Source organism: Parus major, chromosome 1, assembly GCF_001522545.3.
Source record: "Parus major isolate Abel chromosome 1, Parus_major1.1, whole genome shotgun sequence".
In the NCBI taxonomy this organism is placed as follows: Eukaryota; Metazoa; Chordata; class Aves; order Passeriformes; family Paridae; genus Parus; species Parus major.
The window spans coordinates 16,930,004-16,952,548 of NC_031768.1; the positions used below are offsets into that span (position 1 = coordinate 16,930,004).

A 22,545-nucleotide genomic window follows, 5' to 3' on the forward strand; every position below is an offset into this window, starting at 1 on the left:
ATTATCTATAATAAGTACTATGTTATATTGGTTTTGTGAATTCACTGAAATTATCAGTTCAGTATTTTGATGAAATGGTTGATGAAAAGGCAATTCAAAGCCACTGTGATATAACCAAGCATATAACTTAGCTCAGGAATTTGCCCCTGTCTGGTTAGAGTGTCCAACCTGTCCTGTCTAGGAAAAACAGATGATAAGAGATGATTTCTTGCACATTTTCTGTAACTGCTGTGTAGCCTGGCACCCACACAGGTCCAGTTGGTTTGCTTGTTGGCAGCTGCCTTTCCTGTCAAACAGATGCACCAGCAGCTGAAATCAGTCATCAGAGGAAAGTTCATGTCTGTGACTATGCAACATGTATTCTGTGAACTGTTTTACTGTGCTCCTGCTTTACTGTTGCCCAGGCAGTTCTGGTCAGTTCAGTATCTGCTGTTCATTGTGGCTGTGGATGGACAGAATACTGTCTTGTGAAGCCTCCTGCAGACCATGAGGAGTTATGAGGAAACTCATGGAAGGATTGCATGGGGATGAAACAGTCCATTGGGGGCTCCCTGAAAAGCTTCTTGACCTTTGAGTAGCTTTCAGCTTTTTTTCAGAAATCTTAAGAAGAAATTTAATTTTCTATTAAGATATTTCAACTCTTTTCAGGGATTTACTCTTGGTTTTGCTTTGCATGCTAGATTCAATAGGTCTTCAGAAAAGGACATGATCTCAGCAGTGTTTCCAGGAATAATCCCTAAATCGTTAACTTTGAAAAGAAGAAAGCTCGACAAGAATTAGAAGGTGATCAAATGCCGCAGCATTCCACTGAGGAAAAGGTGACAGGGAAATGTCTGTCGGCATTTGAACCTGGGCAATCTTCTGCTGGCCTCTGGTGCTGCCCTGTGCCTCCCAAGAGCTGCCTGGGCTGCTCTCATCCCGCTGCAGAGGGGAAGGCAGGACTGCCTCAGGGCTCTTACACAACCTGCAGGAAGTCCCAAAGAATTCTTACTGCTTTTCTTTTGGGGAGGGCTGATGTATATTTTGGAAAACATCGATGTCTAACTTCAATGTGCTTACACTGGCTTTTTATTTGGCGGAGAGGGGGAAATCAAAGGCTTTTTTTAATGTACATTTGGATTTGCCTCTTAACTAGAAATATTTCCAAATAATGGTAAGCCAATTAAACACGCACTGGAAAAAATAATTATTTTCTGCATGTCTATTCCTAATGGATATTTTAATTGATTTATTTATTTGAGTTCTAGTCATATCACTTGCATGGATGAGATTTCACAATTGCTATTGATTTCTATAGCAAAATTTTTTTGTTATAAAACTGTGTGATGTAACACTTTGAACATTTTTGCCAGTGAATATCAGTCCAAGGGTGGTGATTCCTTTAGTTTGCCAGTAATCTCTAAAGACAAGCATAACATTTTCAGTGCCGTGTAATATTGGTTAGAATTTTAATTTTTCTAATCTTCCCTTAATTTTCTTCACTGTCTCAATGGTGATGGCAACAGGTCATTTCTTCATACACGCTATTAATTTCACTCTTGTTTCAAATTCCCTGTTTTCTTCTGAAGTTCAGAACTCATTCTGAGTTCATAGTTATGTAAATATTTCAAGGATACAGAGAAAAATGATGCAGTGCAGGAGATGTCACACAGAAAGAAAATAAAACTACTGTGTATAACCTCATTTCTTCATAATGGACATTATATACTTCTATTTAGTATACCTAATGAAGTATATTGAATATTAACACCAGCCATATTTCCCCTTTTTTCCTCCTGTTTGCTGCTTTGGCTTTGCCTTTTACAATTGTTTTTTTCTGTTTCCACATTATGTTTATACAGCTGCCATTACAGCTTCTATTACTACAGCCATAGTGCTAAAGATGTAGAAATCTGCCTCAACTCCTACTCCATTTACCTGGGGTATTACAGCTGCTTTCCAAAGAACAAAGGAAACTGATTTTGAATGATGACCCTAGACACCTTACAAATTACAAACTAGCTTCTAAGTATATAAACAACATTTTCCTTCACCAGTGCTTGCTTTATGCTTAGCCATATGCAAGTACCTGGGCTTCAAGCTGGACAAAGAAATCAAGCACACACCACTTTCTTACAGTTAAGAAGGTTATTGGTTTTGTGGGAAGAAGAAGAAGAAGAATGTAATGAACTGGGTGTGATTCATAATTAGATAAAATATTTCACCTTTATAGGGTGAAAAGCATGTTAATTTTGCAGTGTTCTGCATTCTGAGTGTTTGGTAACATACTGAAAAAGGCAGTTACCTGTTCCCAAATCCTGCTTTCAGGACAGAGCAGCACAGTGTTTGGTGGGAGCTGGGTTCCTCTGTAAGGCAGCAGAATGACTCTACTGATCTAAAAGTGCACTCAAGAGCAGCTCAAATTCCACTGACAGAAAATCAACAGCCATTGAAAGATGCAATCCCCACCTCCTAAGTGTGACTTTGAGGTGTTGGACTGGACCATAGGAACATACTTTTTATAATCTGGAGGTGGTTTGTTTGAAAAGAGCTCATTTCCTTGGAAGGGTAATTATGGATAAACACCAGAGCTGATTTTGTCAGATCTTCATTGCTTTCTGGATAACAAAAGGTCAAAGCTCACCAGCCAGACTGAATTTCTTTGTCTCAGCTGATGATGGACTGGATGAGAGAAGAAACTTTGTTTTCTGCATAGAAAAGCATGCACCTGATGTTTCAAAACACCCTCAAGTGAGAGTGTGGGCTTGTGATGCCTTTAGTGAATGAAAACTTCTTAATTCATACTGATTAATCGGTTCAATAGTTTCACTTGGTGTGAATAAAAAAAAAAAAGCAGCAAAAGTGTAGTTGTGAGCTATATAAACTTGTGAGGAGGCATTCCAAGTGCCTTCATACATACCAGCTCTATTAAAGTGAGAACAGATGAAGAGTAGGCATTTGGGAGAAAGATTTAAACACAGACAGTCAAACAGGAACATTTTTCATATGGTATTTCAAGTGTGTTGTTTCATTGTTCCTTCATTTTTTGGCTTCTGTAGATTTCTTAATTGTCAGACTGCAACTGGAAGATTAACTACAGATGCTAATGGTAATCAGATGTTTTCACATTAATCTACTACAGACAGACTTTGAAAGGGAAACAGACTAGGATTGCAATGTCTGTTAACTTCAATCTGGAGTACTAAGAATGTACAAACAATGTATGGCAGACAATATCTTTACATTTTTTATAGGTATCAAGGGAAGACCTTACTATGCGAAGGTACCTCTAGTGTCAGTCAGTTCACGAAAGGAGACTGTTCATGAATGATTGCTCATGAATGATAAGGCAAGCTCACTGCAAAGGAGAGGGATGGAGGCTCTGTTAAGAGCCCTGTACTGAGGAAGGCAGCAGTAGAACTCCACTCTTACCAATCCCATGAGACAGGGTGTTGCAGGTGCCCCAGAACCACAGGGAAAACACCACTCGTAATCTGCACTTCATCTGAAAATTCACACTGGAGTGAAAGGAAAAAATAAATAAAAGCTGATACACATCCATTAGAGATGAATTTTCAGGGAACTAGTTGTTTTAATTGCCTGGATGATTCCTTTAAACTAGCACATCTAAGAGTTAAACAGTTGGTCAGTGATTCTGGTCTCATAGAAAACAGATGTTTCAGCACAGCGCGAGAGCAGCAGAAGGCAGGCTGGGGGTTTGAAAGCAGTGCATTCTGCCTGGCTTGGAGAGAACCCAAGGCCACATCCTGCAGCCTGCACCCATCTGATAAACTTTCCTCTTGGGAGCAGTTCCCCACACAGCATGTGCCAGTCTTGACAGTCATTGGTTGCCCTCAGGATTAACAGAATCTCAAGATTGCGTAATTCTTTCACATTCGTAACACATTTCTTCCTGCTAGCTGTGTAAAAGGGAATTCCTTACTATCTACGGCAGTGGATTTGGTTTGCACCAGAAATCAATTTCATTTGCAGTACCAAATATAGTTTTTAGCTGCTTTCAAATAGAAAGGTCAGATGAGGATTAATGTTAATCATTATGAGCATGTAACATGTCCAAAGAACTCTTTTGTCTGTATGATCGTAGGCTACAAATTACTTACATATTAGAAGAGCAATAAAGATGGGAAGCTGGGTGTAGTGAATCACCCCAAATTGCACATTAAATGCATCATACAGGTGTGTATGAATAGGCCTGTAGTTGAGTGGTCAGGATTGTATTCAATTGCTGAAATCAGTATGCTGGATCTTGGGGCTGGATTGCTAGAAGAGTGACTGGAGATGGTCACGGCATGTGAAGTAACAGGAACATAGCGAGCCAAGATTTTACATTAGCAAAGGGTTAGGGTAACAAGGTTATCAATGAATGAATGACCTCAAGCTGTGAATGAGTTAGGAGATGGTGGCTCTGATTTAGCAGATCCCTTTAATCACAATACACTTACTTATCTCTTGCATGACGACAGCTCCATGCATGTTTGTACATAGAATTTCTAACCCAGCCCTCTCTGAATGCATGAATGCAGTAATTGGAGGTAGCTCAGTAGTATTCTATGTGCCATAAAACAAGTCACTTTTGCCTTTTTTCACTGTTGTTTTTGAGGTAAGTTCAATATCATGCGGATTTTGAATTTAATAACATGTAGATACACCTCTTCTATGTAGATATCTCTTCTTCTTAAAAAGAGTCACCCTGTGTTTCTTCTGTCTCTGCATATTACCATATTCACAAGCAATAATTGCTTTCAAAATGCTGTGTAAGAATTGGTGTAGTGTCTTACCTTGATGAAACCCAAAATAGCATAAGGTTTGATTTGGCTGACAATTTCTTATGAAGTCTCTTGTACATTCTAGCTAAAACTATTGTTATTTTAGCTGATATGTCTTCAAAAGAAGTGGCATCCCAATGTTCTTTATATTGCAGCTTCACAGCAAGGTTACAGTATTTTTGTTACCTTTGGTCTAATTTTTCACCAGGTGTCTTATCACTACTTCTGGCAGATTTGTTAGCTTGATGGTGGACACGATATATTGAAGGGAAGCATTTTGCAATCCATTGCCAGAAGCACTCTTTGGTGAACAATGTAATGTAAAATTTAGCCCCAGGATTTGAGTGATTTTAAAAGTAATTTCTTTAAACATTTAAAAGCACTGAACATGACCCCATAAATTTTAGAAATTATAGTAGGATGATTTTCCTACCTCTTGGCAGCCAAAATATAACAGTTTGCAGTTAACTTATGATAATTCAGAATTGCAGTTAAGAACACAAATAGAAGCCAAACAAGATAAGGCTGATATATTGTCGTTGCTCAAGGTGAGAGAAAAGCAAAATTAAGCAGTACCATGCCAAACAAATAGGTCAGTTTTCACAATCAACAGTTTATCTGATAGAGAAGCTGGAAGATATTTCTTTATTCCAAAGTACCTTTCTAAGAATAAATCATTTGGGAGGATGCAGTACTCTGCTGTAGGGTTGTATTATCCTTGGAGATCTGAGTTGCTGTAACATTCTCCAGTTGAGCCAAGTCTGCAGTTTGGCATCAGCTGCAGATGGTGTGGCATCCAGTCAGTGTGTAAGGTAAGCATGAAAGCAGTGCATTAAACCTGGTGTCAACAGGTGTTCACAAAAGAGGGATTTAGAGTCTGTAGTGCTATTTAGGAATCAGGCCTTGATTTAGGAGTTAACTGCAGGCGGAGATAAGCAATTTTTAAAGGGTCATGGAGTTTATGTATTTCTAGCCTTTAAAGTATGTGAGCTGGGGGAAAAAATACTGAGATAAACTCTTAATTTTTATTAATGATGACCTGTAATCATAAAAAATGGATAGAACAGGAAAAAATAGGGGTGTGAAAGGTATTAGATGACATTTTTGAGAATTTCAGAACTTAAGGGCTAGACCCCTCTCCCTGCTGTCAGAGGTGATTACCAAGAAAAATGATTCCTTGGACATGGCAAGTTAAGAGAATGCAGAAAACATCTCCAGTGTAATATAATGGGATTCCCATCAGCTGATTTACTGCAGATATATTCCTGATACCAAATGTATTCTGAAATGAAACTGGGTTGTTGGCTTGTTAAGCAGTTAGTGAATGTGTGTGCATTATTTACTTATGAATGTTTCTCACTGTGGTACTAATTGAAAATTTTACACACCAAAAATCCTTTTAGCACAAAGTTATAATTTGATTGCAATATTAACTCATCTGCATTGGAGAGCAAATCATGGAAAAAATGTGCAAAGGACACCCTGCTTAAGAATTTGACTAATATTTGAAAAGAAGCTACTTTTAAAGTGTTCTGATACTAGAAAAAATACTCCAGTTGTGGAGTGTTGGAATTTAACTGATGAGTATATAATGTTTGGAATAGCATTCCCAGTAAGACTAATCTACATCTCAGATATCAAACCATGTCTTCTACTGAATGTAATCATTTCTTACAGTAGTAGTGCAGCATTCTTCAATATAGAACAAAAGCAGTTTCCTTAACATTAAGGTATCTCTGTTGCAGCCTGCATACTTTGGAAAAAAAAGTGGTAATAATAATGGAGGGAAGATTTCAAGGTGAAAACAATGTTATACCAAAACAATGAGATTGAATAAAATAGGGAATAAACTGATCTGAAGGGAAATCTTTTGCTAGAGGTAAATGCTACAGGATAGCAACTAAGGCATAAAGAGTTATTAGTTATCAGTTTGAAATTATTGAAGAAATGGACAGAATGTCTGAAAGCCTAAGGGACCTGCAGAAAATTTTGGAAGACCTCATTTCACCTTGAGGAAAGAAGGACGCAAATATTTCAATATGCGTGCAGCAACAACACCAGATGGGATACGTTGCAAATTCTGCAAGTGGTAAGTTATTGGCTTGTGGCATAATAATTTAAAATGTTTCTAGGAAATTGACATTTTCCAGGCAGTAAATGAGAGGCAGAAGAAAAACACATCTGGAAATTACTGATTTTATTACATGGCTGAATGACAGCTGAAGGAGTGGCCTGTGACTGTGAAGACTGGATCCACGGCACCTGAGCCAGTCACCCTGGACTCACAGCAGGGTGAGTGGAGGCAAACAGGCTCACTAGAATACCACCCTCAGTTCAAAGCTCAGGCATGTATTTGGTCTGATAAACCCATAGGCTTGTTTGTAAAAATCCAGTCAGGGGAAATGAATCCAGTGATAGGTACCTATAAGTCCCTTGAGTAGTGAGTGATTTGGCTCAGCCCTTTCAAAAGCTAAGTTAGGCTTCAGAATTTCAGCGTGCAGGGTTGTTAGGCTCCCACAGCCAAAGCTGGAAAGACTGTGTTGATATTTACTGTGGTTCTTGTTCAGAGCACATTTGTGCAAGGTTATACGTGCACGAAACCAAGAAGTAGCACAGAGCTGCAGCTTCCTGGTAGGGCTGACACACAACAAATGTACACTTAGCCTTTGAAAGAGCTGCTAAACTCCCCCATGGAATCAATAATTGTCCAAAATTACCTTGCTGACTGCAAGTGAGCCATAAGGCCACTTAAGAATATCCAGTCTGTTTGTTACACTGCCTTGTGTCTGTGATGTTGGAAACAAGGAGAAAAGCCACCTTTCTAAATCTGTTCTTGCTGTCTGTTCCTCAGATGGCAAGAGTACCTAAGGCTTACAGACTTTAACCACAGACACATCTGTGCATAAACAGCTCACTGAGAAAGTCTATGAAACCCCTCAGCTCAGTTCAGTGTTGTCCTTTCTATCTGTTTCCTAAAACTCTGCATATTAAACTTGGGTTTTGTGTCTCATTGTACTTCATTGTTGATAACCTTTATTCACACCATGCCTGGCACTGGGTATGGTTGGTAAATCAGTATTCAACTCTTCTTGAAGCTTCTGTTCAGCTCTCCAAAAGCAGCAGTCTGGTGCACGCCAAGATGATGAGATTTGTGGCAAACGGCAAGATGACAAGATTTGCAAGTATGTGAGATGCTACACTTAATAAAAGCAACAAAAGTCTGTGGCTGAGCAGAACAACGTGCTGGTGTTTTGACAGCTTACTGCTTTCATTTCCTCTTCAGTGTCTGAGCACTGTTGACACCACTGTGCTTTAAAGAAAAATGCCCACAGAAGAGGTTTGCATTATGCGATTAGTATTTACATGCTCAATTATCTATCAGATCTGCTTTCCCACCTGCTGGAACTGATTTAGGAGCCAGTGCTCTCCACCCTTTTATCTCTGTGGGGCTTCATGCCTGCACATTGCTGGGGAAGGCAGGGGCCACCCACAGAGAACAGCCCAGAGGGAAAATGTGCCCCTGACAGTCCCCATCCCAGCAAAGTGACCTAGATGTTGTATTGCAGCATCTGACTGCTTAGCTCTCCTGTGCTGTCTTTGTAAATGGATGAATAGGATGATTGGAGCACAGGGACAGTTTTTCCATGTTCATGTCTGCAGCTCTTATTCCCTTGCTAAGAGATTTAGGGCATTCTGTAAGTCTGCTCAATACATCCAACCAAAATAGGAAGCAGTAATCAGAATTTCAATATGTGTGTTACAGTTTAATTGGTCTGGTCTGTGTCTCTCAAGATGGTGGGAATTATTGCTTAATCCTCAGTATTAGAAGAAGGGAAGCAGAGTCAATGGGGATTAAATGTGGTAGCCAATAAAAGTCATACCCTATGAAAATATTACAATTAGAGATGAAAGATAGCCTTTCCAGATAGCTTTCCTTGAGCTCTTACAAATGTTTAGACAGCCTAATCTAACCACATATTTAGAACAGCTATTTTCAGAGAGACCCTTGTGAACTGTGCTGTTAGTTAGCATTCTTGGCCCAGGTTAGCCATGGAAAATATTTCTTATCTGATTTGGCTGTATTTATAAGTGAAAGACATGTAAGATGTATTTTTATTTTTGAAACATTTTTGATTTACAAAAAATAACAGTGTTCATAATTTATCAAAAAAATGCCTGTGAACATTTATGTAATTTTCTTTGATGCTACTCTGCAAATCTTTTGTAAGCAATTTGTATATAAATAGCAATATATTTTGCATATGTAATCTATCTTTATATAGCTAGCTTTTCCCATTTTTATAAATGACCTCAGTGTTTGGGACTATAGACAAAGCACTGTCATTTAACCATGAAGACAGCAGCTGATAGTCCAGCAACAGACCATAGAAGCTACATTTATGTGTAATCTGAAGTGATCTTTCATATCACAACATTGCTCTTTCCAGCTATCCCTTTGAAAAGTGAGGAAAGGAAAAATGATCTCATATTAAGTCAAAAGTTCAATATTTTGGCAAAGTTGTACTAATGATGTGCAACTTAGAACTCTCAGAAAGGACAGGAGAAAATGAATTCTCTGAAGAGTATGTATGCCCTCTATAAAAAGGGCACTGTTTGATATATTCAAATTTTAGATTACTACATAAAAAATCTTATATGTGGCATTGAAAAATGGTATTTAATGCTTAAATGGAGATGGAGTCACAATGAAGACTGATAGTCCATGCAACAACAGAAGATTTTGGGCCATCCTTTGTATCCAGTGTTTGAGAAAAGGCTGGTTGCACATATCTGTCTTAAAAATAGAGAGGAAATAGCCTTCTTCCAGTCAACACTAAAAAAGAGTGAATCTGAATGTATTCAAGGAAAAAAACCTTCTTGTAAGGATTTTAAATTGATTGCAAGAGTATTTCAGAGTAAAAAAAAAGTAATTCAAAAGGGTTTAGAAAGAACATACAGCCTGGTTCCTGTATTTATTTTCTTATTTAAATATCTGTTTTACTCACAGATCCTGATGATGATAAACAAAAACTTGAACTTCACTGTAGTGTATTGCCTGACAATGACAACTCAGTTTGAGGACAAGGTATTTCTGCCTTAATGATTACAGTCTGAAGGACATTTCTGCATAAGATTTAAGATAGGAGTTACTGACATTGTTGCCATAAGCCATAACTGTTGGTTCATCACCTTCCTGACACACCCTTGCAGCCTTTGAAGTACAAATTTACAAACCTACTCTCAGTATTTTAGATGAGAAAGCTCCTAAATATTTCATAATGGTTGTGTCTTTCATTAATTGGTCAAATTTTTCTTAGTTTTTATGATACACATCAATCCTTCAGCCTCTGCATTAATTTTGAAGTTAGAATTGTAAAGGGAACCTTTTCTTTGACATCATCAGGATTAGTTTTACCTGGATTGATCATTTCTTTTAAATATCTTTTGCCATTATAAAAATTTAACTATTCCAGAACAAGGTCCCTTTTCCCAAAAATAGGACAAAAGGACAACAATAATAGGTCTGTAGTTACAATTAGCATGCTCACTATCCACCAGATGAGTTTCTTTTGTGTCTGGCCTACTTTTCCAGCCCTGGGGATCTTCTGTGAGACTGTAACAGTATTGTCTCTTTGAGAAAGTAAACTAGACAGCCACAGTCAGTCATTATGATTCTTCATCAATCTACATCTGGGCTACCACTCACCCTCTGTCTCATCTGATCATTTGCTGTGCTCTGCTTCCTTTTATGCTGAGTGCCCTTTATTTTAGGCAGAAAAATGGTGGGTAGGGTGTTATGCATGTCAGAGAAATATTCTGACTGTGAAGTCCAGCTTGGCAGAAAGATTCCTAAATAATTATCTGTTGAAATGTGTTTACTATATTTGCTTTTGACCGTCAATGACAGAAGAGAATTAAAATCAGGGAAGTATCATCAAGTAACATTGCTTGTATCAAAGGCCAGTGAAGATTCAGCTCTGCCCAGAACATTCCTAATAACACATATTTTATAAGCCTCAGGTAGCTCCTTGGATATTTGTAGGATTTTGAATGAAAGAAGGACAGTCTCTCTCCCTGAGGACAAGACACTTGTGTCCAGAGTGCTTCGGGCCACCCCATCAGGACTGAGAGCAGCTTCATCTGAATCTGGGCAATGGAGAATTTGGCCAGCTCCTCTAAGCTACATGTGATGGTCCTGTGGCTTTAAGTAATAATTATCCCTTTTTAAAGACTCTTTAAACATTATTATCCTTAATAACTTAATTATTAGATCATAATTATGCATGTACCATGCCTTGGGGCATGGCAGGAAGACACTTGTGCATGTTTGAAGAGGCAAAGCCTGCATGTAAAGCTCTGTGTGAGGGGAATCAGGGAATCCCCTTGCTTCAGCCTTGGAAAGAGATCTCTGGAATGATCCATTGCCAGAACCATACTTGGGTGTTGCCTTGAGCTAACTAGAGTGCTCCAAAACAGGACCGTGGAGCAAGGAAACCGTGACTTATGGCAGAGGAGCAGAGATCCAGTGCTCAGAACTCTGTCACTGCTTCTTTTATATTTAACAGTCTAGAGATATTCCTAGTTCCCAGCCAATACTGAAAATATGAATTGATTAAAACCTGCTCATTGGATTCAAATCTGATTTTTAGTGTCTTTTATGGAGCTTGAAAAGATTTTGCAACATCTTCAGCTCTTTAAAATCTTGTCTGCTTGAAGACTGTTACTGAAGATTTTCTGTCAAACTAAAGGGATCACAACAGATAGAACTGAAGACTTAGGTATATTTCAGTAGAGAACATTTTGGAGCTTTTTTCAGTGTTTTAAAACTTGTTGAAAATTTGATATTAAGTTACATATTATTGGTTTTTAACATGTTACAACAGCAATCTATTCCCAGAGAGCTTTTGAGTAATTAAGATTTAATTTCCTTTGGACTCATATCTGCCTGTTTTATTTGCTTTCTATTTATTTATTTAGTTAGTTAGTTAGTTAGTTTTAATTTTTTTCTTTAAATAATTAACTCCTGTTTCAGTATTTAAATAATGTTCACTTTTTTTTAATTGGAATTTTTTCTATAAAATTTCTCCATTGTGTTTAAAGAATAATACAGCAGTTGATATGGATTTAAGAATAAATATCTCATCATTTAACTTGGTTCTTTTCTTTCCCTTTTTCTTTCAAGCTGCATAGGTTTGCTTTCTGTTCCCTGGCTGCCCTCCTGAGCTTAGAGGATTTTGTTATGAATGTTATGAGTTGTTTAACTGGCCAAAGGCAGTGCTGGAGGCTTAAGTTCATGGTATATTAATCAAATACCAACAAGAGGGTAATTCCCAGATAGATAAGGAGGTCTCCCAGAGCTCTTGTGACATTATAAAACACTCTGGTTAAAACCTTACAGTTTTTATGGCCAAGTGAACTCCTCTCTACACCACTGCCACTGGTGGGGGATCCATCAGACAGAAAGACTCCTACACTTGTGAGCAGATGTGGGGGCAGCAGCCTCCTCCATAGAAAAATACATTTGCAGTGGGTGTGAGACCAGCAGGCCCCAAGATGAATGAATGTCAGGGCACTCTCTGAGCTGCTTCAGGACACCTCCTGTCCTTTGAGAAGCCTTGATGGCAGCTGCTCTTCTGAGCCCTGATGTCTGCTGTGGATGGGCATCACAGATAAGCAGTTTGTTTCACACAGGTGACTGGCCAGACGGTGATGGATCTGAAATGTTCATTGGATCTCGTGTGCAGGCAGGGCTGGAGCAGCACTAACAACAACAACATGGGGATTAAAACTCTGTAGAAGAGTCACTCAGGCAATCTTTTATTTTGTCTTCAAAATACATAGGGTGAGACTGATAAACTGTATTTATGCTTACACATTATTGATAGCAGTAGGATGTAATAAAAATAGGAAATGGTGGGTTTCTTGTAAAAACACAGAGCTGCTTTTGTGTTTTAAGTGTCAGAAAATCATCCTGTTGGAGCTAGAAGGAACTTTGTGATATACACACTTTGAAGCATATATTTTCTTATCTAAACATTCAAGAGAGATCTCATCTATTCTCTCCTGCTGATGTCAGGGAGCTGATTTGTCCTTTTATTAGCCTAGTACCTGTGAGTGTCAAAGCAGCAAAACAAAATATAAATAATACCCATTACATCCTCAAACTCTAAGTTGCACCAGAAGGGTTTTATTTTCATATTACTTAGCTGTTGTTACTCTAAAGTGTTCTCAGATAGGTATAAGTCCTGAAATTAACTTTCAGTGCTTTGCTATAGCTGTGTGCACACTTCTGGGGTGTTCCCTGCAAGGAGAATTATGCTAAACCCTGCACTGGTTCTTTGGCTTTCTGCTCTGTATGTACATATTGCTCCAAGGATGCCACTTCAGGGTGCTACCGAACTAAGTAGGGAAATCACCTGTAGAAAACAAAGGTATAAATCCCTTTATTATCACCTTCTTTCTGTCCTACTTCCCACAATGTAGTTTCAGTTATCCTTGGACTTGTAACAAAATTTTCTGCCTCTGAACATTTTAATTTCTACTTTGCCTGATTTTTTTGATCACTTAACAACCTTTATTTGTGAAAATATCTATGTGAGGGGAAGAAGTCTCTGTTTAGGAGAAATTCTGGGTGAAGGCAGTTGTTCCTAAGACTTTTTTAATGCTGAAAGGTTCTACAAAAAGCTGGCTTATGTTCAACAAAGACAGAAAGAGGCAGGGAAGGTGACTACATCTTTAAGTTGTCTTGTGTGGGGCTTAGCCTTGAAGTTCCTTGCTGGCCTTGAGGGGAAGGATGTTTTCACAGTATCCTCTGGCTGTACCCACTGGGTTAAGAGTCTGGGCCTCTGGCACAAAAAGTATTCCCAGGGGATTGTTTCTTATTTCAAGGCCACATCTCCCTGACGGAACATCAGAACTAGGAAGCAAGAAAAATCTGAGCCCTGGAACTTGGCCAGGCACTTGTACTTGAGGTATTCTGTATTGCACATAACCAAGAACTTTTTTTAAGCAGACTGGATATGATTATAAAGTCCAGAAAAAGGCCAAAAGCTAATTGTAAGTAGATGTGACTGTAAGATTATTCTGTTCTGAGAGACAAAGTTATGCCTAAAGTTACACCAGCTGCTTGTGGACAACCATGGCAAGTTCTAGCCTGGTGTCTGAAGCTCAAAGATGAAACTAATCTTACATTTTCATTCCTGTCTCAAAGTCTGCCTTACCTCAAAGAAATGTTGTGATGAGATGGATGAAGCTCTTCAGGAGCACTTGAAGGTGATCATATGGTAATGACTGCTTCAGAAAAATGTTCTGGCACAAATTTGCTTTAGCTCTCCCATCCCATAACATAGACTTGCTTCTTGACCTCTGAGAAAGCAACAGTCACTAGAATAAATGAGGATTTTCTCATGTAAAAGATGTTTCTTTGATGTCTTGTAGCTGCTCTTCTGTCACCATCCACTCTACAGTCACTTGAATTATATTTTTGTGAGACTCTACTGGATGAGAAGTAAATGTTTGAAGTACAAGCTGTAATGTTGCTCTGCCATGTGGACTTGCTCAAGACATTGCCAGAGACTGCAAGGTTAAGGATGTTGATATCACCTGCAGTCACATCTTTCTCTTGAGAAATTCTGGGCTTGATGTGCACAGTGCAACAAATGTCTATTCAGTTACACAAGTTGGTGCAAGCTGTGCATACCTTAATTCCCAGGGTAATTTAGCAACTGTGCCACATGTGCTGGAGAAAATGAGAATGCATTATTAATTTCTTCCTTATGAGAACCCATGAGTTCATCTGCTTTGTTTGCAACACTTTCAGGATTCAGTAGCCTGGATACTCACTGTGCTTTGCAGTTACACCTCCCTTTCTTACTGTACAGTAGTGGAGGATGAAGACTGAGACTGAATGGAGCCACTGAACTCTGGATGCTGAATCCATCGTCTTGGTAACTACTCCCTGCCTTGGCTTTGTGAACTGTTTCAGACCTGAGTTGAACAGGGAGTGATCCTCAGATGTACCTGAACACCAGCCAGTGCTTCACAGTCAGTCTGGAGGCAAGGGCCTGGCTACAGTCAATGGTAGGTGTGAAGGATATCATCTGGTCAGAGTTCCTCTCCTTCCTCCTTTCTTTTCTGGTTCACCTATCCCCTACCTCCCCACCTTTTTATTTCCCTTCTCCTTAACTGCAAGACCTGTTTTATCTTTATGTTCAGCTTCTCCCACTTCTCTGTGGAAAGAAATGAGAACTTATAAAATAACAAGTGAAAGAGGCTTATGAAAGCTATTACACATCTTTGTAATTAAAGTTTGATTGTTGTTTCAGTTGTGCCCTCATTAACAGGTACGTAAACACAGATGGATGTGAACACAAGCAGACACAGAGCTCCCATTATTGAAGATAAATATGGAATAAATAAGATAAACAGGAATACAGAGAGAGCAAGAGCTGGGTCAGGTACCTCTGGGTAGGTTAGACTTAGAACTTGAAGTTACAAAAACAGACATAAAGGAAGCACTGAAACAGAAGAAGAAGAAATTTCTTCATACCTGATATAAAGCTGTTGCTCAGCACAGCAGCCATCCCCCAGAGACTTCTTCTCTCTTTCCATGCATTAGACATTACAAATGTGAACTAGTGAAGGGTAGCAAGGAAGCTGTGCTCTTCATGAGGTTGAGGCAAAGCCTATTCAGAGATGGAGCAGCTACACGGTGTTTACATCTCTCAAAAGTTCAACAAACAGTGTTTGTTTGTGATTTGTATCTGTCTTTTGCTGACAGCACTCCTCCATTAACAAGGGCGTCCCTCCCTGGAGCAGGGGAGGACTGAGCCATGGGATGCTGTGGAGAGCTGGGAGTATGCCTGCCCTTCAGCCAAGGGTGTGTTTGTGGCCTGTGCAGACATTCCCTGGTGAACTTTCAGCCAGCTAGATGAAGGTATGGATAGCAGTTTAGCCACCACAGCCTGGAGCACAGAAGAGGCACACAGTGGGATTTCCCCTCTTCCCCGGCCGGTTTTGCATCCTGCTGTGAGCTCCAGGTCTGCTGCAGCAAGTAGACAATTAAATAATCTAATTTAAGCAACTAAAGAATAACCTGAGGAGATAGTGCTGTGGCTGGTGAGAGGGATGGCTCTGGGTCTGGCTCTGTGGTGCTGTCCCCATCACTCCGCTAGCCCAGCTTTGTCTTGCGCTCTGAATCTGAGATTCTGTGCATGGGATTTTGCTTTTGTTTTCCTCAAATTCTACCAATCCACCTTAGCATTAGTGTGATGTTTCAAGCATTCTGCTATTTCACAAAAATTTCTGATGCCAGTAGCCATTTTAATGTTCTTTATTAAAAAACCCCATTTTTTAGTTTGATAATTACTTGATAATTACTTTAATCATGTGTGCTAAGTGATTGGATTGCCATGTAACTGCTATGCCATGAGTTCTTTATAAAATCTAAGTTAGATCCTAGTTTGCAATATTTTATAAACTGTCCCAATTTTCCTTTTTCTCTGTAGTTGTCAAGAAAACAAGATCCTCTGTGTATGGATTAGTTAGAGGGAGCGTAGAGATCTGCATATAGAATAATCTTGAAAATACTTAATGACCTTCACTGGGAATGATGTTATTCTGAGGATTGTGCCATACTGGAACTTCTAATGGTGTGGAGGTCTCATGTCTGAAGCAGCTGGTGAAACAATACTGTATTTTAAGTAAAGGCTATGAATTGCCATAATTTATCTCCAGTTTCAACTTTGTAAATTGATCAGTTTAATTGGAGATTATTTAGGGCATATCCTCACAAACCTTCTCTGATCTGAGTAGTCCTATTGATCTGTGGCTTACTCTTGTGTTAAAAGCCTGAAATATCTTCCTTTGGTGTTTTGTTACATTTTTCCAAATGAAGACTTTTTGTTTGTTTGTTTGAGGTGTTTCCTTTTAGTTTTTTTTCCTGCTAATAGTGACACTAGTATGGGCCTATCTGCAAGTCTAAGTTCTTTTCAGATTACTGAAGGAATTTACTGTTTCACCTGAAAGGATTTCAGCTTGAAGAACATGAGTTGTTCAGCAGTGTCAGGAAATTCTTCTTGTGTGAGCACACATGCAAGAAATGCATGAGTTAAAGAAGGTGCTGTTTCGTTAGTTTTAGTCATCTGTACTGGCCTTTTTTCTCTTTATGTGATGTGAAGTCCAAATATAGATCCCTCAGTGCATCATGGTGAGGAGTTCCAATAAATAAACTCCACTTGGTCTGCATATCCTATCATAAAAGTACTGAGAAATTATGCTTAACCCATTCATTAACCAAGTTCTGTGTCATTTATATGTTCTCTTCCATCACAAAAACAGAGACTAGGAATCAGCAATTCAGGGTGTCTGTGCAATGGATGTGAGACTATTACTTTGGAAGAAAGACTCATAATTCAAATATTACTGAAAAAAACATACATAGTGCTTGTAGAAAAACAGATTTAAAGTTCTAATCTGTATTGTTTGTCCATTTCAGACATCAGTGTTGATCAATATTCAAAACAGATTTGACTAAACAAAATTTTAAGCTCTTCTTGCAAAGAGCTGACTCATTACCACAATATTAATGTATTAGCTGCTTACTCAAAGGCGGCATAAATGTTTGAAATTTCAATCCATTATGCAGTATTTAATGTTGCTGATGTCTGAGGAGACGATTATTCCATTACAAAAATAATTTAAATAGTCATATGAATTTTATTTAAGCCCCTTTTTAGACAGTGTTAGATTTTAAAAGTACAAACCCCAAACCCCGCACAGAACTGAGCTGGTGGTTCTACAACAGCTAACTGAGATAAAAGAAGAAACTGGAGTCTGTGTATTGATAACCTCTGTTCATAAATTAAACTAAAACAGAGGTGGCCAGACAGCAAGTCTGTGCACTGCTGTTGCAGGCAGTCTGCAATATAATCTCACCATACTTCTGAGATTTCAGCTCCAACACAGAAGTATTTGAATTGTTCTCAAACACTAGGCAGGAAAAACCATAAGAAAGTTGTGTAAGGAGCAGAGCTGAGGTGGTGCTGAAGGGAGAACTGATTCTTACCCAGAGCTGAGGAGAGGAATGGGATTAGGGAATGGGATGAGCACAGTAATACAGATGGTGAAAACATTTTCCTAGAAATTCATTATCTGAGTTGCTCTGGTATCCTATCGGCTGATTTCTCTTGCTTTGCCTTTGCTTTCACTAACAGCTTTGAGATAGCTTTAGAGTCCTCTGCAGTTAACAAGAGGGTTTTTTTTTCTTTATTTGCTAGTCTTTGTGTCTGAGTCTAGGGGAGAGACTAGATACTTTTTGTGTTCTGCCTGCAGCATCTAACACTCTCTTGTATAAACCAGTTTGATTCAGTGCCTGAGGGCCAGTTCAGTCTTCCTGCCAAAAAGCCCCTTGAAGCCAGAGGTGGGTGACCTTTTCTGATGAATGGTTTGCTTTGAGAAAGATACAGGCCTGGTCTTCCCAAATGTACAGAGCTGAATTTGGTATGTAACAGTGATACATACAGTGACATACAGAAAATACTACTGAGGTTTTCCCTCCGACATTTCCAAACCAAACAGCCTTAATTTTCTAATGCCAGACTGCTGAGAGTCTCTCAAGGGCAGTTTGTGGGCACTTGGCACCAGGCCAGGCAGGGAACAGAGCAGCTCATCCCTGCACTGTGCTGCAGACAGGCTGTGTAAGGATCCCACTCACCAGGCTCTAAGGCACATTCTGCTTCTCCATTCTCCCGTGGTTCTGCGCTCCAAACGATCCCAGAAATGAGAGGTGAGTATGGCCAGACGCTCTCTCCAATTGACTGCAGGTCGATAGAAAGTTATTTTCATGTAATCCTGAGCCTACAGAGGTTATTTTTGGTTTGATCCCTTGCTCGGAAGCTGTGCATCCGAGGCTGAGGCATATCCATTTCTTTTAGCAGGCTTTCAGCTCCTGCAAGGAGATGGAGAGTAGTACCAGAAGCAAACCAGAAACATTAAATGAGGTCAAGGTGACCGTACATAAGCGTTAGATAACACAATAATTTAAAATAATGAATGAAATAGTGCAAAAGATTTTAATTATAACCTACAGAACAGACACAGGATGACCCTTGTAGCGTGGGGTGTGCAAAACTGAATATCTCTGGCTGCTGTTTGAGGTTTGAGGAGGAGCAGCAGGTACACTGCCAAAGCAGCTTTCTCACTCTCATTTCAAAGAGGTAAAATCCCTACTGTCCTTGTATTAACCAGTGTAGGGTGGGTGGAGGAAGAAGCAAAAATGAGAAATAGATTGCTTTCACAAAATAAGTGGGAAAAGACAAAGCTAAAAAATAATAGAGTTGCACACATATTTTTAAAACCTAATGGCAGTTAATAGACAACAACTGGAAAGACTGGATAAAAATAATTTTCTTGCTAAGGTCCATTTGTGGTCAATACTAAATAAGAAATTATTCAACCTAATGGTAGTAGAGAAGTGTAATTTGTATTTAAGACATCACTTGTTTTGACATCAGAGTTAGGAAACCAGGACTGTGAAGTATTATGTGCTTGATTGGTTTATGTTAACAACTGTGGAGTCTGATTCTGCAAACACTAAAACATGTGAGAGTGGAACTGTTCTCCTGATCACAATATATATGAGTAAGACAATATAGATTTAACATGCTATAATTTTAAATTATTGAACTCTGGTTTTAAATTTTTGTTTTAACCTGCAAAAATATACAGAGAAAATACATACATACCTTGGAGCAGAAATGCTGGTTGTGTTTTGTTGCAATAAAAAGTTATTTTGTCCTTTTATACGTGTAGCTTAATGAGCATTCTTTAAAAAAAAGTCAAAATCTTGTTGTCAGAGATAGTTCTTAACTTTGCTTGTTAAAATTTATTCAGAAACTCTTATGACACATAAAATAGAACACATGAAAGAAAGAAGTCGGTCTTTTTCTTTTTTTTCCCTCCCTCCCTCTTTTTTTTTTTTTCTTTTCAGAGAAGTAACATAAAATATGTGTGTGGTGTAAGAACGTGTGCTGAAGTTTCATGTTTCAGGTAATCTTCTTTAAAATAATGGGAGACTAGATTGCATCAGTTAGTTTTAAAACTGCTATGCTATTGGTAGGAAGAAAATGGGATTTGAGCCAAAATTTGCCTGTGTTACTGCCAAAGTCTGTATCAGATTTAAGACACATGCTTCTGCAAGCTTCCATGAAGGTTGTGAAAAAAGTTTTCATACAGAGTTGGATTACAGCTCTCGGCTCAAAACACTGGCCATTACACTACCATCTTAAAAGCCTGCTGTAACACAGAGCACAGAATCGAGAAGATTTCTAACATTTTCTGGACCACAGATGGATTTTGAATGTGTCTTTGTGTCTTGATGGAAGATATATTAACTTCATTAACTGGAATCCATACCTGATCGCTTGTGAGTGTGTATGTGTATACATACAGATATATATCTATTTAAAACCTTATCATGATTTTATTTCAAGTGTATCTAAAATCTGCTCTAAGAAATTCCATTCTCTAGAGGAACTTACAGTTGTTTTGAGCAGCCAAGAGACAGATATTTAGTTGCAGATGCTGGAATCCTTTGTGAGTTTGTGAGAGAAATTCTGGAAGCTTTTCTGTGTTGGTGGTAGAGAAATGCCTTTTGGAACAGACACTTGCAGCTGTATGACAACGACTGCGTAGTAACCTGTGGATTTTAAACATCAGAATGTACAAACCGTGGGCAACTGTGAATATTTTCATCGTTTCTTATCTACATCTTCTGCAAGGATCTGACTATGAGAACGGATCTGTGAAGGTAAGTGAACTTTACTGTGATTCTTAATATAAATTTCCAGAATTAGCTATGTTTAATGTGCAAGGTAGTGGGTTTCTTGCTGTTTTGGTAATGGGTTGTTTTTTTCTTTGGTGATTGTTTAGTTGCAGAGATAAATCTACAAGGAATTTAAATCCATATTCTCTGTTTAATATTTGTATTACGTTTTTTTACTAGTTAATAAGTACATGTATACTTTGTTCTTGAATTAAAATTTTAGTTTCAGTCATGCAAAATAAAAGAAAAATCTGAAAAAAATGCATGACTCAGAGTATTTAGAATATTTGTTAAATGCACTTTTTTTTTTTTTCAGGTATTTATAATTGCAGGAATTAGTATGCTGATGTTGAAATTTTCCGTATAAAAACACGTGTTCATCAGTTGTTCACTTGTTTTCCAGAAATCAGAGAAATACTTTTCTTTTTCTTCATTAGAAAAAGTTATATAGGATTTTAAATTAAAAAGCAATTAATAATAGAGTACATTGCTTAAAAATTAACTTTTCTTCTGAATATAGTACATGAAATAAAATTTAAGCTGAAGCCTCACCATGAGAGTAGAATTTTTCAGATCTGACTTTGAGACAATGTGAGAACATCCAGGACAATCATTTAGAAAAATCAGAACAAAAACTGGAACAAGTTTCTACATGTGCAGTCTGTCCAAAAATGATTAATTCAGTGTGTGGTCCAGAACAAATTATTTGTTTTTCACTGGCAAAACAAGCTAGTACTTTTGTTTTCACTTCAGAAAACCTCCTGCTTGCAAGCCATGACCACACACTAGTCTGTGAGCCTGTTGCATGCTGACCTGTGCTTTAGAGAAGAAATGTTGTGTGCCTAATTGCAGACTGCTGTTTGCCAGCCCAATAAGTCAGCAGTGGGGAGCAATGTGTGCCTCAGGATGACTGATGCCTGCTGACTGCTCACAAGCTTTTAATTTACAACCTCAGAAATCAATTCTTTGAAGGCATTAGGACCAGAGTAATAAGCCTTGTTTAATACATTAACTTTGTGCACTGAATGACAAATCACTGATTTTGTGCTTGTAGGAATCACTTTATTTAAACCAGAACGTGCTTTCTAATACAGAATAAAAACCATTTTATAATTGGCAGGGATGATAATTCTAGCCACATGTGGGACACTAGTTTATTCAGCACCATAGTGAAACCACTAGAAAGCCTTTTAATTATACACTTTGAATCCATATCCACTTTTCCTAGAGTATATGCAAGAGCTCTTCTTGCTATCTTATACTGGCTTACAGTTTGTTCACTGTGATAGGATTGTCCTTCTGACATAGGTAGAATTTATGATTATTGTCACTGAAATATGGTGTCAGGAACAACCACTGTCAAGCAGCCAGCTTAGCCACAGGATACTGCTCTTGAAACAACTCACTGAGAGTTTCCTAGACTAACCTAAAGGAATCTCATAGGTCACACTCAAAAAGGTATCACACACAAATGCTTTATTTCACTTGCATTGGCTGCTGATTGCCAAAAGGAAAAGACTGGCTTTCTGCTTGTTCTAGATATTTTGCTATAGACAGAGGTTTTTGGCTAAATTGTTTGTTTTTCTTTATTTTCTTTTCTATATTTTACATAGAATGTTAACTTTCTGGGTTGTTTTCTCCAGGTTTCTCTGTGTGTACATATGTGGAAATACACCACAAAACATCCTTCATCTTACAGTGCTGGATGGCACACAGGGTTATGACTATTTTTTCCATTTGCACCTCAAATTGAATTTGCAGTACAGAGAAATGATGTATTGCATTCACCTACCCTACCTTATTTTTTTAAAGTTCTTTAATATCAACAGCAGCATAGCCTGGATAAAGCCCACAAGGCCAGGATGCAGGTAATACACAACTAATGAGACGTAGGAAGCACCAGCAACCTGCTCTGCCCCCTGTTACATGAATCCAAATTGGGTGAGCTCTGCCCAG

General features: G+C 38.5%; 1 protein-coding gene across 1 annotated transcript in view; it reads left to right on the forward strand.

The window, feature by feature from the left end:
• The first annotated feature begins 18,392 nt into the window (after positions 1-18,392).
• VEGFD (vascular endothelial growth factor D) overlaps positions 18,393-22,545 on the forward strand; it is a 32,302-nt gene continuing 28,149 nt past the window's right edge. The window contains exons 1-3 of the mRNA XM_015645331.3: positions 18,393-18,552; positions 19,756-19,814; positions 20,484-20,574. Of these exons, the coding sequence (XP_015500817.1) occupies positions 20,485-20,574 (90 nt within the window). The 5' untranslated portion in view covers positions 18,393-18,552; positions 19,756-19,814; position 20,484. The remainder of the gene's footprint in view (positions 18,553-19,755; positions 19,815-20,483; positions 20,575-22,545) is intronic.